Below are 14,457 nucleotides of genomic sequence, written 5' to 3' on the forward strand. Positions count from 1 at the left end.
CTTTTACAAATTACATTGCACTTTGTATTTGCTCTATTGTAAAATAAAAATAACAGCTTCAGTGGGAGAGACAGGGGAGTTTCCGGGGTATGTCTAAAGCTCAATCATAATGCTGATAAAATGCTGGAATAATTTTACACAAGCAGGTCTCACTGAATTATCTTGCCAGCTGTATAAAGGTGATGTTTGCTCAAAATTCACAATACACTTATTTAACTGACAGAAAGATAATGTACAATAAACTAGAGACAAAAGCAGGTTAAATTGTAGTGAAAACATTTCAGTTTAATTTGTATTTGCTGCAAACTGAGCGTTTATATAAGTCCCTAGGTGTTTTTCTGTTAACTTCACTCTCCCATGTGAAATTCTCTATCCCAGAAAGCCTCATTACTTTCAATTGAAGGCATCTCTCATGTATCTGGGACTTCCAGGTCCAACTCTTTTTCTTATACAATTCAGTGGGTTCAACCCTTGGGAAGTCTGCACTACAATTTCTCTCCAAACTAGAGAATAGTAATGAAGCTCTCTGGGAAACTGAAACTGTCAGTTTTATTTTAAATTGAAGAAATACAAAGCGCAATGTAACTTATAAAAGATACATATGAATATACAAAGTATGACCCTAACTTGTTAAAGTTATACATAAACTGTTAAAGCATAATCAGAATCTATATGCATTGAAATACAAAATAGAAAGTGCAACTCCTAACTGTAACAAAACTTGATATGAAGTAATATAAAAGACAAAGCACAAAATGTAAATACAGCAGACCTGTCATGTCATGTAGTTTTTTATTGCATGGGCTTGTCTATCCTTCACATACAGAAATGCAATGAACAACCCTTTAAAAAGTTTAGCAAAATCTGTTGTTTTAGAATCTTGTGAGGGATCTTGCAGTCCTGGAAGATCATTTTATACCATCTCATTGGATCTGAAAGCATAAAATCATCAGTCCCTTACCGAGTGCCCTGGAAACAGAGAGCCCTGGACAGCTCAATTTAGAAAAGGTGCTAAAAGAACATGAAGTATGATATGAATATACTGTATGGCTTTCAGAGTCTGACCTGAGGTCTGCTGAGACATGTGACTGAAGGTCTGGAGGGCATGTGTCTGACAATGGACCTGCAGGGTCAAGGGTCTGTTCTTAGGTATAACGTGGGCATATGGCTGACATAGGGAGTGCAGGGCCAGGAGTACATTGTTGGATAGGTGAGCGCTTAAAAGATTGCTGGTGTTTTATCTTTATATGTACATTGTATTAGAGTCTATATTGTATCAGATATACAGGTATTACACGTCACTGTGTGATACAGTATACTAATATATCACATACTGTATTATTATACATATATAATTACAAAGGATAATACAAGATACAGATACTTCTTCCTCTTTAAAAAGAACACTACTTGTTTAATAGCGACAGATTGATTTAAAATACAGGGCACTCAGAACAAGTGACAAAAGGCTTGTACTGGGTGTATTAAAGGACCAGTAAATAGAGTAGATTTAAACAAGTGCATGATAAAAAGACAATGCAATAGCATTTAGTCTGATCTTCAAATGAGTAGTATATTTTTTTCTGACAAATTTCAAAGTTGTATATATTTACACTCCTCCTGTACCATGTGACAGCCATCAGCCAATCACAAATGCATAAACATATATTCTGTGAATTCTTGCACATGCTCAGTAGGAGCTGGTGACTCAAAAAGTGTAAATATAAACAGACTGTGCACTTTTTATTAATCAAAGTAAATCAAAAAGTTGCTTAAAATTGTATCTTTACAGAAATTTCCATCAATGCATTTGTCATCTGGAGGAAGAATCTGAACCTGATAATATGCAATAAAGCAGGCGATAGGCAATCCTTACGTCATACACAGAACACTGAAATATTACCAGCTAGCGCAGTAATAAATTGCTCATGTTAAGCACTTACCGCCTGCTTACACCATGAACAGCTGATAGCCACAATCTCCTTACTGTGGAATGAGAACTTCTGCTGGAACCCCTAAAGAAGGGGAATGAAACAGAACAGGTATGAAAAGCAATGCCAGGACTAAGAAGGAAGATTTTATTTTGCAAACACCAATAACAAATGCATAAAATGTATTATATTGAAATAACTAATGAACAGGCATAAATAATGAGCAGGTGAAGCCCTAGATACAAGTCACACAAGATTCCTTAACAAATTTGAACTATGTGGGCACTATTCAAAAAGAGATGAATTGCAAGTGAATTGTAGGTGATCTTTTATTAACTATGCATTATAAAGGGTTAACCCAGTGAGTATCTCCTGCAAGAAGTTAGTTAATGCTGCTTACAATTCACCTCCGATTCTCCTATTTTAGGTGAATTGTACACAGCATTAACTATGCATTCTGCAGGGCTAACTCTCCTCTTCTCGCAGGAGATACTGGGTTTGGCTCTAGATAATGTATAGTTAATGGCAGAAATTGTCATTAATCTCTTAATGAATAGACCCCTGTGTCTCACATCAGTAGGGTTATGTAAATGTTTTCATTTTGTCATTCGACTGGTAGAACAAAAATGTAAACTCAGCATTGTTGCTGGCAGTCAATTGTTTCTATAGAACAAATGTTGGTAATTTATGAAAGCGATTGAGGTTAAACTTAAGGGACCTCAACCTGTTTCCACCAACACATGGTTCCCTGGCAATGCCATTTAATTAGATCTAATCCCAGATGCGGTCAAGAATGGTCTCCAACATGTAAGGTGGTCACCTAACTGGGATTAAAAAGTACTTTTCTTAAAGTGCGGTACTGACGTTGCGTGACGGCCAAAAAAGTGTGCGGTACAGCTATTCTGACAAGACTTGTAATAGCGGCGTTATGGAAAAAGCATTGTTATGGGCCATAACGATGCTTTTTCACTCATAACGCCAAACTCGTAATCTAGCTGTGAGCTATTCATTTTTGTGATACTGAACTTTCATTATAAGAATTTTGGTATTCATTTTTAAGGTACTAACTTTTTGATTTTATGCGATTATTGCATTTTCTACTAGAACCTACTGTGCATGCCCTTAGGCAAACACGTGCACATTTACAAAACCATAAGTGAACAGCACTCCAGAAAAGGGTACACGTATCACATTAGGTTTAATACTCTTTTTAATTAACACTATACATACCTTGAGTTTACACTCCAGCTTCTGTATATGTATGCCTGAAGTTGTCTGTGACTTAATTATGGAGTTATGAAAATAAAAAATCTGCATACAGGACACAGTAGTAGTTCTAGAAATTAATTTTTGGGGGGGCAACACTTACCACACAGCACTCCAATGCGTGACGGGGAAGCTGGGGGCTGAGTCAGGGGTGTTTGTGGGTGGAGTCTCTGTACATGAGTCAGGATAGACAGAGGCAGAGTTGTGGATGGGTATAATCAGCTGGTTCAGTGTGTGGGTTGACAGAAAAATACAGAAGCTGAGAAGAGACATTTTTACCATTCTCCTCAGCCCAACAAAATGACTAGGGAGCACCCTAAAGATTGGAGGTGCTTTGGCACACAGTGTACACCTCACAGAACAACTTCTGATAGAGCGCCACAGAGAAGTATCTATAAAATGTATACCAATATCTAAATATCAGAGGATATGGAATTTCAAATAGAAATAGTTTTGCAATATACTTCCATTAGCAAAGTGCTTCTAGTAAAAGGTATTACTGTTTTTCTGAAGCATACGCACATATGCAGAGAGGGCCGTGCACCAGTATTCAGACACTACACCTTCTCAGGTAGTCCTCTGTGGCTTGTATGACACAAATGAAGTCTTCATAGGCACAATACACACCATACTGGTGCACGAGCCCTCACAGCATATGTACATACACCACTTAAACACAGTAATACATTTTACCAGAAACATTTTTGCTAATTTAAATTTAATTTTTTTTTTTTTATTTAAAACTGTAATGCACCCTTGCCCATTTTATTTTTGACCTTTCTATCCCTTTAAGGTTTGTGCATGGTACAGTACTCAATTGGGCGTGTAGTAACAAAAGGGAATTTACTGTAATATTACAAATGCTTAAAAAAAAAATATTGTAAGCCAATGATGTGCCATTTTGTTGTTTTACGGGTTGGTAATTCTATTTAACTCAATAGAAACGAACATTTCATGGCCTTTTAAATGTGAAGGCTGATACAAAATCTAATCTATTTCCTTTTATTATATATCACATTTCCTTTCTTTAGATATTTCAGTGCCCAACCCTCAGATTTCTGGACAGCAATAAGGAAACCTTAACCACTTCTGCATATTACTAACTGCTCTAACTGCTTTTAGAGCTGGCAATTAGCTTCAACAACAACAACAACAAAAAAAAATGGATTTTGAGAATTCATGAAATCCTTTTTCATTACAGTGAGTGTTCTTAGATGAAAAAAAATAGGATTAGAAATCTGATCACTACAATGTTATTTTTATGCAGGGCCGCCACTAGAAAGTTTGGGGCCCCTTACTTAACCATTGATCACCCCCCCCCCCCTTTGACATGTGCAATTTTTGACCAAGTGACTAAAACGTATATGCACTTTATTCTTAAGTGTCTATTTAAACTTGGAAATGTTGTAAAGGTAGTAACTTACACACACACAGACTCACTCATACACTGAAACACACACACACCCTCACACATAAGGATTCACATATAGAAACTCTAGCAGACACGCAAAGAAACTCAGACACAGACACCCAAGCAGACACTTAGCACTTGTTTACATTGACCTGACAAATAATGAGGTAGACTACAGTTTTGTAAAAAAAAAGGAGATTTAGAAAACAAAATATGGAGTTCTGATTATCTTTTTGTAAAGGAAGATGCCAACTAAATGATGACAATAGCATGCAGTGGCTGAAAGGAAGGGCCCTGAACTGCCTAAACAATAATTTAAAGGTTAAATGGTGGATTAGGTGACTTCCGGAAAGGTCTCAGTCTCAAAGTCTGTAGAGAGATGTGAATAATCAGTAGTAAGGTCAAAATGTCCTTAAAAGGAAAAGACAATGGACACACACACACACACACACAAACTCAAACTTGCACATACACCCAAGGAAACACCAACAGAGACAGTCTAAGAAAACACACAAAGACATACACACACACACACACAGAGAGAGACCCACAGAAAAAAATACATACACACTCTTTGAGACACAAACCAAAGCACAAATACATAAACACAGACACCCACAGAAACACTCACAGAAGGAAACATTTATGCACCTTGCATCCCCTAAATCAGCAGTGTGTGACATGCATGATAAAAAAAAATGCAGAAATTAAGAGATCACTTTTTAAAGAATCATATTTGTAAATGTGCAAACAAAAATAATTCTGTGAATTGTACATTAATGATCTGGGTAGATGGCTAGATGAAGAAAAGTACTTTTAAAAGGTTGACATATGTTTGTTTGTTTTTTCCCCATTTTCCCTAACCAAGAGCACCACTTCAAATATAGTGTACAAATGTTCCCATCTGTCAGCTGTATTTATGGATTTTGAAAATGCTGTACTCTATGTGGTCTTGGTGGAACCATAAGCTGTGGTACTCATACCATTAGATCTGGTTAAATGCAGGATTTAGGCTTGTTGGTATGTATTTCAAAATTAAGTCAGCTGTAGTGTAAACTGAACAGTTTTAAGTTAATCTCATTTCAAACACTGAGCAATCTTAGTCTGAGAGTATAACATTTTATGCAGATGTAAAAATCTTAGATAAAATGCCTCCTTGCATCTGGAAAGTCCTTGCATAAAGGGGCAGTAAACTGTAATGTTATATATATATATATATATAAAAACATTTTCCAAAAGGGCACCTACCATTTGTGTATTGAGGAGGAAACATTTCTGCATTGTTTTAAATATAGAATTTCTACAGCATTGTCAAATAATCATAAATACACTGCTGCTAAAAAAATATATGTTTTTATGGACCCCTGGCCCCACCATACGACTACTACCACACTGAAGTTACAATCCGAAATTGCACAAAGAAATAAAAAACATTTGCTAAGTAAGTCCTACCTCCTCTGCAAATGAAAGTGATCTGCCGTCTGACTCAGGCACACGCTGTACAAACAAAGTGTCAAGTCTGTCTCACACTGTGCATAGTGGTTTAGTGCACACTCGGAAATCCTCTCAAATTCTAATACTTTACTCCTTGTAATAACATTTCCCATGCTCAATTAGCACTCTGCTGTAGTACCCACTGGTGCCTCATGGGGCCCCCCAGGCCCATTGGGCCCCTGACATGAGTCACCCCTGTTACCCCCTGATGGCGGCCCTGTTTTTATGTGTAATACTTTGTTATTTAACCTTATAGGGCAGTGGTTGCAAAAAATGTTTACATTAAAAGGGACAGTGTACTCAGCAACGCAGCAAATTTTACTGAAGACTGCCCCTTTAAGGGTCACTTGTTAATAACAAGATTGACCAGCAACCACATTACATTATACTCACACTTTTACTAAAGATAATGCTTCAAAATAAAAGTAAACAATAATCACAAATAGTTAGTTAAAAGTATATAACACAGCTGGAAATTTGTGTTAGTCTGCTAGTCCTGGATGTAGGAAATTGACACAGACAAGTTAAAAAAACAAACAAAAAAACGCTATTCTACATTTAAAGGAAAATTCTGATTCATAAATGTCAAGCTGTAAATTGTTAGAGCATGTACTTTATGCATTACTCATCCTAGCTAACTATGGTGTTGCTACGGTTCTTTAACCTTTTTAAATGACCAGTGATGTACCCTATACGTCACTGGTCTTTCTTTGGGGGTTGCAAGACCATGGGGTTCTTTCTATGGGGGTTGCAAGACCATTTTATTTTAGGAAGCCAGCAGGTGGGAGGGAGGGTCTAATAGTGTGACCTTGCTGCTCTTGACAAGACCCACGCTATTATAAGCAATCCTTTAACGACCAGCGACATACAGGGTACGCAGCAGTCATTAAGGGGTTAAGAAATGTTCATTGTATATGAGAAAAACATGATTGGACAATAGTTTTTTTCTTAAAGTAATCACTTAAAGGGACAGTCAAGTCCAAAAAAAAAAAACTTTCATCATTTAAATAGGGCATGTAATTTTAAACAACTTCCAATTTACTTTTATCACCAATTTTGCTTTGTTCTCTTGGTATTCTTAGTTGAAAGCTAAACCTAGGAATTTCATATGCTAAATTTCTTAGACCTTGAAGACTGCCTCTAATCTGAATGCATTTTGACCACTAGAGGGCATTAGTTCACGTGTTTCATATAGATAACATTGAGCTCATGCACGTGAAGTTACCATGGAGTGAGCACTGATTGGCTAAAATGCAAGTCTGTCAAAAGAACTGAAACAAGGGGGCAGTTTGCAGAAGCTTAGATACAAGGTAATTACAAAGGTAAAATGTGTATAATGATAACTGTGTTGGTTGTGCAAAACTGGGGAATGGGTAATAAAGGGATTATCTTTCTTTTTAAACAACAAAAATTCTGGTGTTGACTGTCCCTTTAATATTCTAGCTACATTTCCCCACAATGACTCAGGTAACGGCTGATAATGGCTGGGGACCATCAAAAACCAAATCATAAAAAAGTGCTTTCCAGGCTGCTCAGACCCTCTCACCCACCAACCAGGTCTCATTCTGCAGGTCCAGAAATCTCTCCTATGAGTATCCTCATTCTCGTGTAAATATCTTGCATATAGGTGTGTTTTTAACATTTACTTGATGATGGTGACATATTCAATATCATTGTTTGATTTGACAAATATTATCATAAATAAGGTCCATCACCATTATTGTTATGGTCATGCACAGACCAGTGGCCGATATCATTATAATTTATCCAGTGTGTGTTATTGTTCAATCTGCGGGTGATAAACATTTGTCAATTGCCTTTGGCTATCGATGCTGTCTATATATTGCGTGGGTAAGTTTCCCAACATTCAATTCAATTTTTTTCTTCAATACCGAAGTGATGTTATCGTTGGCACCTTTGATGAAAAAAGAATATTGGGAGCCCCCCCCCCTCAAAAAAGCCAATAAAAATGATCAACAATATTAGAATTGACCTCTCTGTATTTAACCACTGCAAAGCTGCAAGCTTTGTAGCTCCTGAACAGGACATGGCAACAATTTGGGTTCTGCTCAGGTGATACAATATTTGCAACCTGCAAACTGGACTTTAACTGTGTTAGAATCCCCTTTTAAAGTGTTAATCTATAGCTCTCTGAGGTCAGTAATAAAAAAAAAAAACATCCTAACAAAGCATAGCATGATAGATTGCATTAGCATCTTACTTTAATATTGGGTGGACAAGTAACTTTTGGCCCCTGACTAGTAAACTGCAGTGATATCATACCAGCCCTGTATAGAAAATGTGTTATTTAATGTATCTGTACTACTCACATTTACAAATGTGGTACAAATGCACAAGCTCGATTACTAACGGTATGATGAGCTGAAGTTCTCTGGTCTGGTAGGATTTTCTAATAGTTTTAGACAAATGTTAGCTTGTCAATTGTTTATCATGCAATAAAGTGTTCTGGGGGTGAAAGAGACACTTGTATTGCAAAATAATACTAAAAAAAAAAAAAAAGGATTTTGCAAGATTTCTCTCCATGCCAACGCGTTTTTAATCATAAGGTCCCAATGAGAAGTATGCAACTGTATTTTTTATAACAAATTACTGATATCTGTTTGCTGTTCCAGATGTAGCCCTTGGGCCTTAAACTGGATGACCCTATTACAGGGGCTGCCATTTTGGCAGGAGTAGGTTACGTTTTATAAATCCATCTGCATGCTGTGTGTTATCAAAGCAAATGGCAGCATTATCATTTTAAATCACTATAAAATATGAATTCTAATGTAGGAGCCTTAAATTGTCTTTTTTAAAAAATAATAATTAATATAAGTGTAGTGGAATCAGTTTTATCTTTATTTCAGACGTCAATGTCTTTGACCATGAAACTTCTAGCAGATATCTTATGCTACATAAATAAATACGGATAAAAAAAGTCGCTCGCTTACCTTGCCGCACTGCTTGCACTTCCCCTCTTGTCTCCTGCGATGCACCCAGTGATGTCTCACCAGATTCTGCTGGTTAGAACAACAAGAAAAATGTCTGACCTGAGGAAAAACCATCAGAGCTCATGTCAGCCGTAAAATTCCATTGTTGGCCTTTCTAGCAACACACTAGTAGTGCAGGACGGGTGGTCCTCAGGGATACAAACGCTCTCTGTGTTTTCTTGTAAAAACATAATAGGATTTATCCCAATCCATTAGAAGACCGGGGTAAAGTGTCTATGGCTATCATAAGGGCATTCCCTTATGAGGGATGGTTCCATTTACTTTTGGTATCCTTTGTTAAAAAGTCTCAGAAGCGTGTCCTTGATGGTAGTATAATATGGCAGCAGTTTTGCTACAATGCTTTTAACAATGTTACACACTTTTGAAGACAATAACAATGTATACCTTTTTTTAAAAAAAGCATTGTTGCAAAACTGCTGTCATATTGTGCTTTACACAAGTGCATGCTCCTAAGCATACCTACTCATCAACAAAGGATACTAAGAGGTAATAATAGAAGTATGAACACTGAATCATGAAGAAAAATGATTTTTTTTTTTGCCCCTTTAACTTTGCTAATACTTTGTATTCCAATCCATCAGACATCAGTAGATATTTTCTTATTTTTTAAGTGAATTTAATCAATTTTGTGCGTATGCCTAAATTAAATTTTTAATAAAATAAAAGATCTGAATGCAAAATGAATGTTTTAAAAGCATTGTTTTGCATGCTCGTGAGATCACATTCCTTGAAAAGCCTATTGAATGCTATTTAGTTGACTTAACCCTTTCACTACCGGGACTTTCAGAAAAAACTTGCCCAAAATTCTGGAGAATTTTTAGCATTTTTGCTATTGTTTTTTTTATTTACCTGTCAAAACTATATATTTTTAAGTAGACAACCCAAGGTATTAATCTAGGCCCATTTTGGTATATTTAATGCCACCATTTCACCGCCAAATGCAATCAAATAAAAATAAAAAATAAATAAAAAGTTACTTTTTCACAAACTGGGTTTCTCACAGAAATTTTTTACATACTGCTTGTGCAATCATGGCACAAATGTTTGTAAAAGTTTCTCTGGGATCCCCTTCGTTAGGAAATAGCAGACATATATGGCTTTGCCATTGCTTTTTGGTAATTAGAAGGATGTTAATTGCAGTTGTGCATCACACTTCTGTTATTCCCGGAAGTGAAGGGGTTAGGTAGCTTAAAAGGTTAATTTTAGCTTTAGTGTAGAGATAGCCTCTCACATGACACTTCCCACCCCCTGATCCCTCACAAATAGCTCTCTTCCCTCCCCAACCCCCACTGATCACCCCCATCTTAGGTACTGGCAGACAGTCTGCCAGTATGAAAATATAAGGCTGTTTTTTTTAAATAAATATATATATATATATATATATATATATATATATATATATATATAGGATACCCCCTTACCCCCCAACCTCCCTGATACCCCCCAAACAGCTCTCTAAACCTCCACCCTCTAACTATTAGCTGACATCTTAGGTACTGGCAGCTGTCTGCCAGTACCTATAAAATGCTCTTTTTTAAAAAAAAATATATATATATTTGTATTATTATTATTTCTTACTTAGTTTTAATAAAGATTAGCACAGCACCAGTAAGTTGAGAATGCACATGTATGTCTGCTTCTGATTGGCACAGGGGCACACTTCATGTCTGCTTTTCATTGGTACAGGGGCACACTTCATGTCTGCTTCTGATTGGCACAGGGGCACACTTCATGTCTGCTTCTGATTGGTACAGGGACACACTTCATGTCTGTTTCTGATTGGCACACTTCATGTCTGCTTCTGATTGGTACAGGGGGACACCTTCTACCATATATTTATTCCCTTTACTGGGGTAAAAGTTTAAACTGCTCTTAAAAAAATAGAGAATTTTATATTTATTCTAGACTGTTCCATTAATGATTTTGCACCTGCTAAATTCATGTTAAAAACAATTATTTTCTGCTTTAATAAAAAGTTATTATAGCACAAATAACTATGAAACTTGTACACAAATTAAATATGATCATCTGAATGCCCATTTGCCTTTACAATTACTAGTTTAGATGTATTAAAACAAATTAATTATTCAAAGTATATTGTTTAGTGTACGTATATCATGACATTTTGTTGTGAAAAAAAATAAACTTTATTCAAACACAATACACATTTCCAGTTTACTTCTATTATTAAACTTTTTTTTTGGTATCCTTTGTTGAAAAGCCAGTAGGCAGGTTTAGGAGCGTGCACATGTCTAGAGCACTATATGGCAGCAGTTTTGCAATAAAGCTTTTAACAATGTTATGCATTGTCCAAAAACTGCTGCCATCTAATACTGAACAATTCTTGCAGAACTATTGCCATATTGTGCTCCTGACATGAACTCTTCAACAAAAAATACCATGAGATCAAAGTAAATTGGATAGTTTTTTTAACATTGCATTGTTTGTCTAAATCATGAAAGACAAATTATGGGCTTGAAAAGACTGAGGGAAGCACATTTTTTATTGTTTCTTGTGAGTGTTTAACCAGATCTTCTTATTCTATTGTATATATCCTTTAGGCAACATATCTAATTCAAATGCATTGAAATATTATTGTAATAATCATATTTACTAAAGTATTTTATTGTAGTATTTATATAGCGCTTTTCTCCAAGACTGGCCTCAAACTACTTCAGTGCATATTATTAGTCTTAAAGAGATATACGCATAACAGTAAAATTGCTACTCATGAGCAGGGTCCAGCCAGTTAGCCAATCATGAGTAGTATAATTAGGTAGCTGCAAATCACCCCTGTTCTATTTAGAAATTACACTGGAACATCCCTGGTTATGAACACAAATTTGGCTAATTTAAAATGTCACATAAAAGAAAGGGAGAATAAAAAGCAAGTAGACAAAATAATACTCCGCAGGGATCTACATGGTAAAATGTGTTGGGAAAAGTAACGTTGTAACAGGAGTATTTTATTCAGCTTGTGCAATCTATTTTCTGATGAATTTGTAATTCTTGATTTGAAGAACTTATAGGGACACTGAACCCAATTTTTTTATTTTGTGATTCAGATAGAGCATGCAATTTTAAGCAACTTTGTAATTTACGCCTATTATCAATTTATCTTCGTTCTCTTGCTATCTTTATTTGAAAAAGAAGGCATCTAAGCTTTTTTTGTTTTAGACCTCTGGACAGCACTTTTTTATTGGTGGATGAATTTATCCACCAATCAGCAAAAACAACCCAGGTTGTTCACCAAAAATGGGCCGGCATCTAAACTTACATTCTTGCATTTCAAATAAAGATACCAAGAGAATGAAGAAAATTTGATAAAAGGAGTAAATTCGAAAGTTGCTTAAAATTGCATACTCTATCTGAATCACAAAAGAAAAAATGTGGGTTCAGTGTCCCTTTAACGTTGTGTTAAAGCATATGACATCATATTTTTAAAAAATCTCACCATTATAAGTTTGTAGCTATGGTAACCCGACCTTACACTGTAAAATGTATATTTAACACCTGTGCTCCTTACCTGTGATCACCTCTAGAGAGGAACAAAGATACATTGAATTTATGAAAAAATAAATACAATTAAAAATGTTTTATTTAAAGGGACATAATACTCATATGCTAAATCACTTGAAACTTATGCAGTATAACTATAATAAGCTGACAGGAAAATATCACCTGAGCATCTCTATGTAAAAAAGGAAGATATTTTACCTCACAATCTCCTCAGCTCAGCAGAGTAAGTTCTGTGTAAAAAGTTATACTTCACCTGCTCCCAGCTGCAGGTAAAAAAATAAAAAAAAAATGAAGAAATGAACAGCAGCCAATCAGCATCAGCAGTGCTGAGGTCATGAACTTTTACTGTGATCTCATGAGATTTGACTTGACTCTCATGAGATTTCATTGTAAACTTCCTTTACCTGATTGGTGAAATAAGATGAGAGTGCACGATGCTCATCCCTTCAGATGTCCCAGGACAGACACACTAAAATGCTGCTTAGAAATCCTTTACAATGGGAGGTGGCTACTGAGGAACTTTTGAGGTAAAATATCTTTCTTTTTTACATAGAGATGTTCAGGTGATATTTTCTAGACAGCTTTTTACAGCTATGCTGCATCACTTTCAAGTGTTTAAACATTTGGGTATTATGGCCCTTTAAGTACATTTTTGTTTTTGTTTTTATTAAATGTTTAAATGTATTGATATATATATATATATATAATGTATATGTAATATTTATTGCTGCTCTAGGTAATGGCCTATTTGGAATTAAGGAGATATGTGGAAACGAGTCATTAATAAATTTTATTTACTGTATAAAATTAAAAGCTTATTAAATAAATATTTTTATTTATTTTTTTAAATATGAGGCCTTCTGTCTTGCCATGAAAACCTATTTCCATAATATAATTTACGATGTTTGCAGCGATCCTGCAATGAGTTACCTGTCAGTATAGTAACATGAGAACATTTACTGCATGTATTTTGATTTTCACACCATATGTGCACTTACTTCTCTTGGAGTCCGAGACGTACCATCCCGAAAAGTGGGTTTGCATCTAAAATTAATCTGCAATTTACATAGGAAAAAAAAAAGGAACTTTAGAAAGTAAGTGACATAACTGCAGAGTTTTATTAAAAGACAATAGTTCAGTAATATGACAAAACAATTGTAACACATCAATTCTACATATTGTAAAATGCAAAACCGTATTATTATTATTATTCTTTATTTATAAAGCGCCAACAGATTCCGCAGCGCTGTCCATGGGTACAAAGATAAAAGTACAGTACAATACAATATAGAAGACACCAAAGTTTAACAAAACAAATACAGGGGGAATTGTGGGCCCTGTTCCTATGGAAACTTACAATCTAGATGGTAGGAGGGTGAGAAACAGGAGGTGGGGACTGCAAAGGTGAGAATGATGTTAGTGTGGAGTTAGATGGGGCAGCAGTTAGGCAGGTAGAATTAATTTTTTACTGATTTAGAGATAGGCTTCCATGAACAGAAAGGTCTTTAGGGAGCATTTAAAGGAGGAAAGGTTAGGGGAAAGTCTAACAGCTCTGGGAAGTGCATTCCAGGTGGTTGGTGCTGCACGAGAGAAGTCCTGTAGCCTGGCATGGGAGGAGGTGATGGTAGAAGATGCAAGGAGCAGGTCATTGTTGGATCTTAGGGGATGGCTGGAGTATATTTGTTGATGAGTGAGGACAGGTATGGGGGGGCTGCAATGGTAAGGGCTTTGTAGGTCAGGATGAGAATTTTGAATTTAATTCTGCTGTGGATGGGTAGCCAGTGAAGGGACTCGCAGAGAGGTGCAGCAGATACAGAGCGTCGGG

The 14,457-nt window shown here is 35.9% G+C and overlaps 1 protein-coding gene across 3 annotated transcripts in view; it reads right to left on the reverse strand.

The window, feature by feature from the left end:
- The window catches only part of DGKI (diacylglycerol kinase iota), a 560,838-nt gene that overhangs the window by 487,213 nt on the left and 59,168 nt on the right, over positions 1 to 14,457 (reverse strand). For 2 of the 3 annotated variants that reach the window (XM_053718991.1, XM_053718990.1), the window contains exons 5-7: positions 13,631 to 13,687; positions 9,054 to 9,152; positions 1,944 to 2,015 (exon numbers count right to left, since the gene is read on the reverse strand). In XM_053718991.1, coding sequence (XP_053574966.1) covers positions 1,944 to 2,015; positions 9,054 to 9,152; positions 13,631 to 13,687 — 228 coding nt within the window. The remainder of the gene's footprint in view (positions 1 to 1,943; positions 2,016 to 9,053; positions 9,153 to 13,630; positions 13,688 to 14,457) is intronic. The other variant, XM_053718992.1, reaches the window with a different exon arrangement.

The sequence above is a fragment of the Bombina bombina genome, chromosome 6 (assembly GCF_027579735.1).
Source record: "Bombina bombina isolate aBomBom1 chromosome 6, aBomBom1.pri, whole genome shotgun sequence".
Lineage (NCBI taxonomy): Eukaryota > Metazoa > Chordata > Amphibia > Anura > Bombinatoridae > Bombina > Bombina bombina.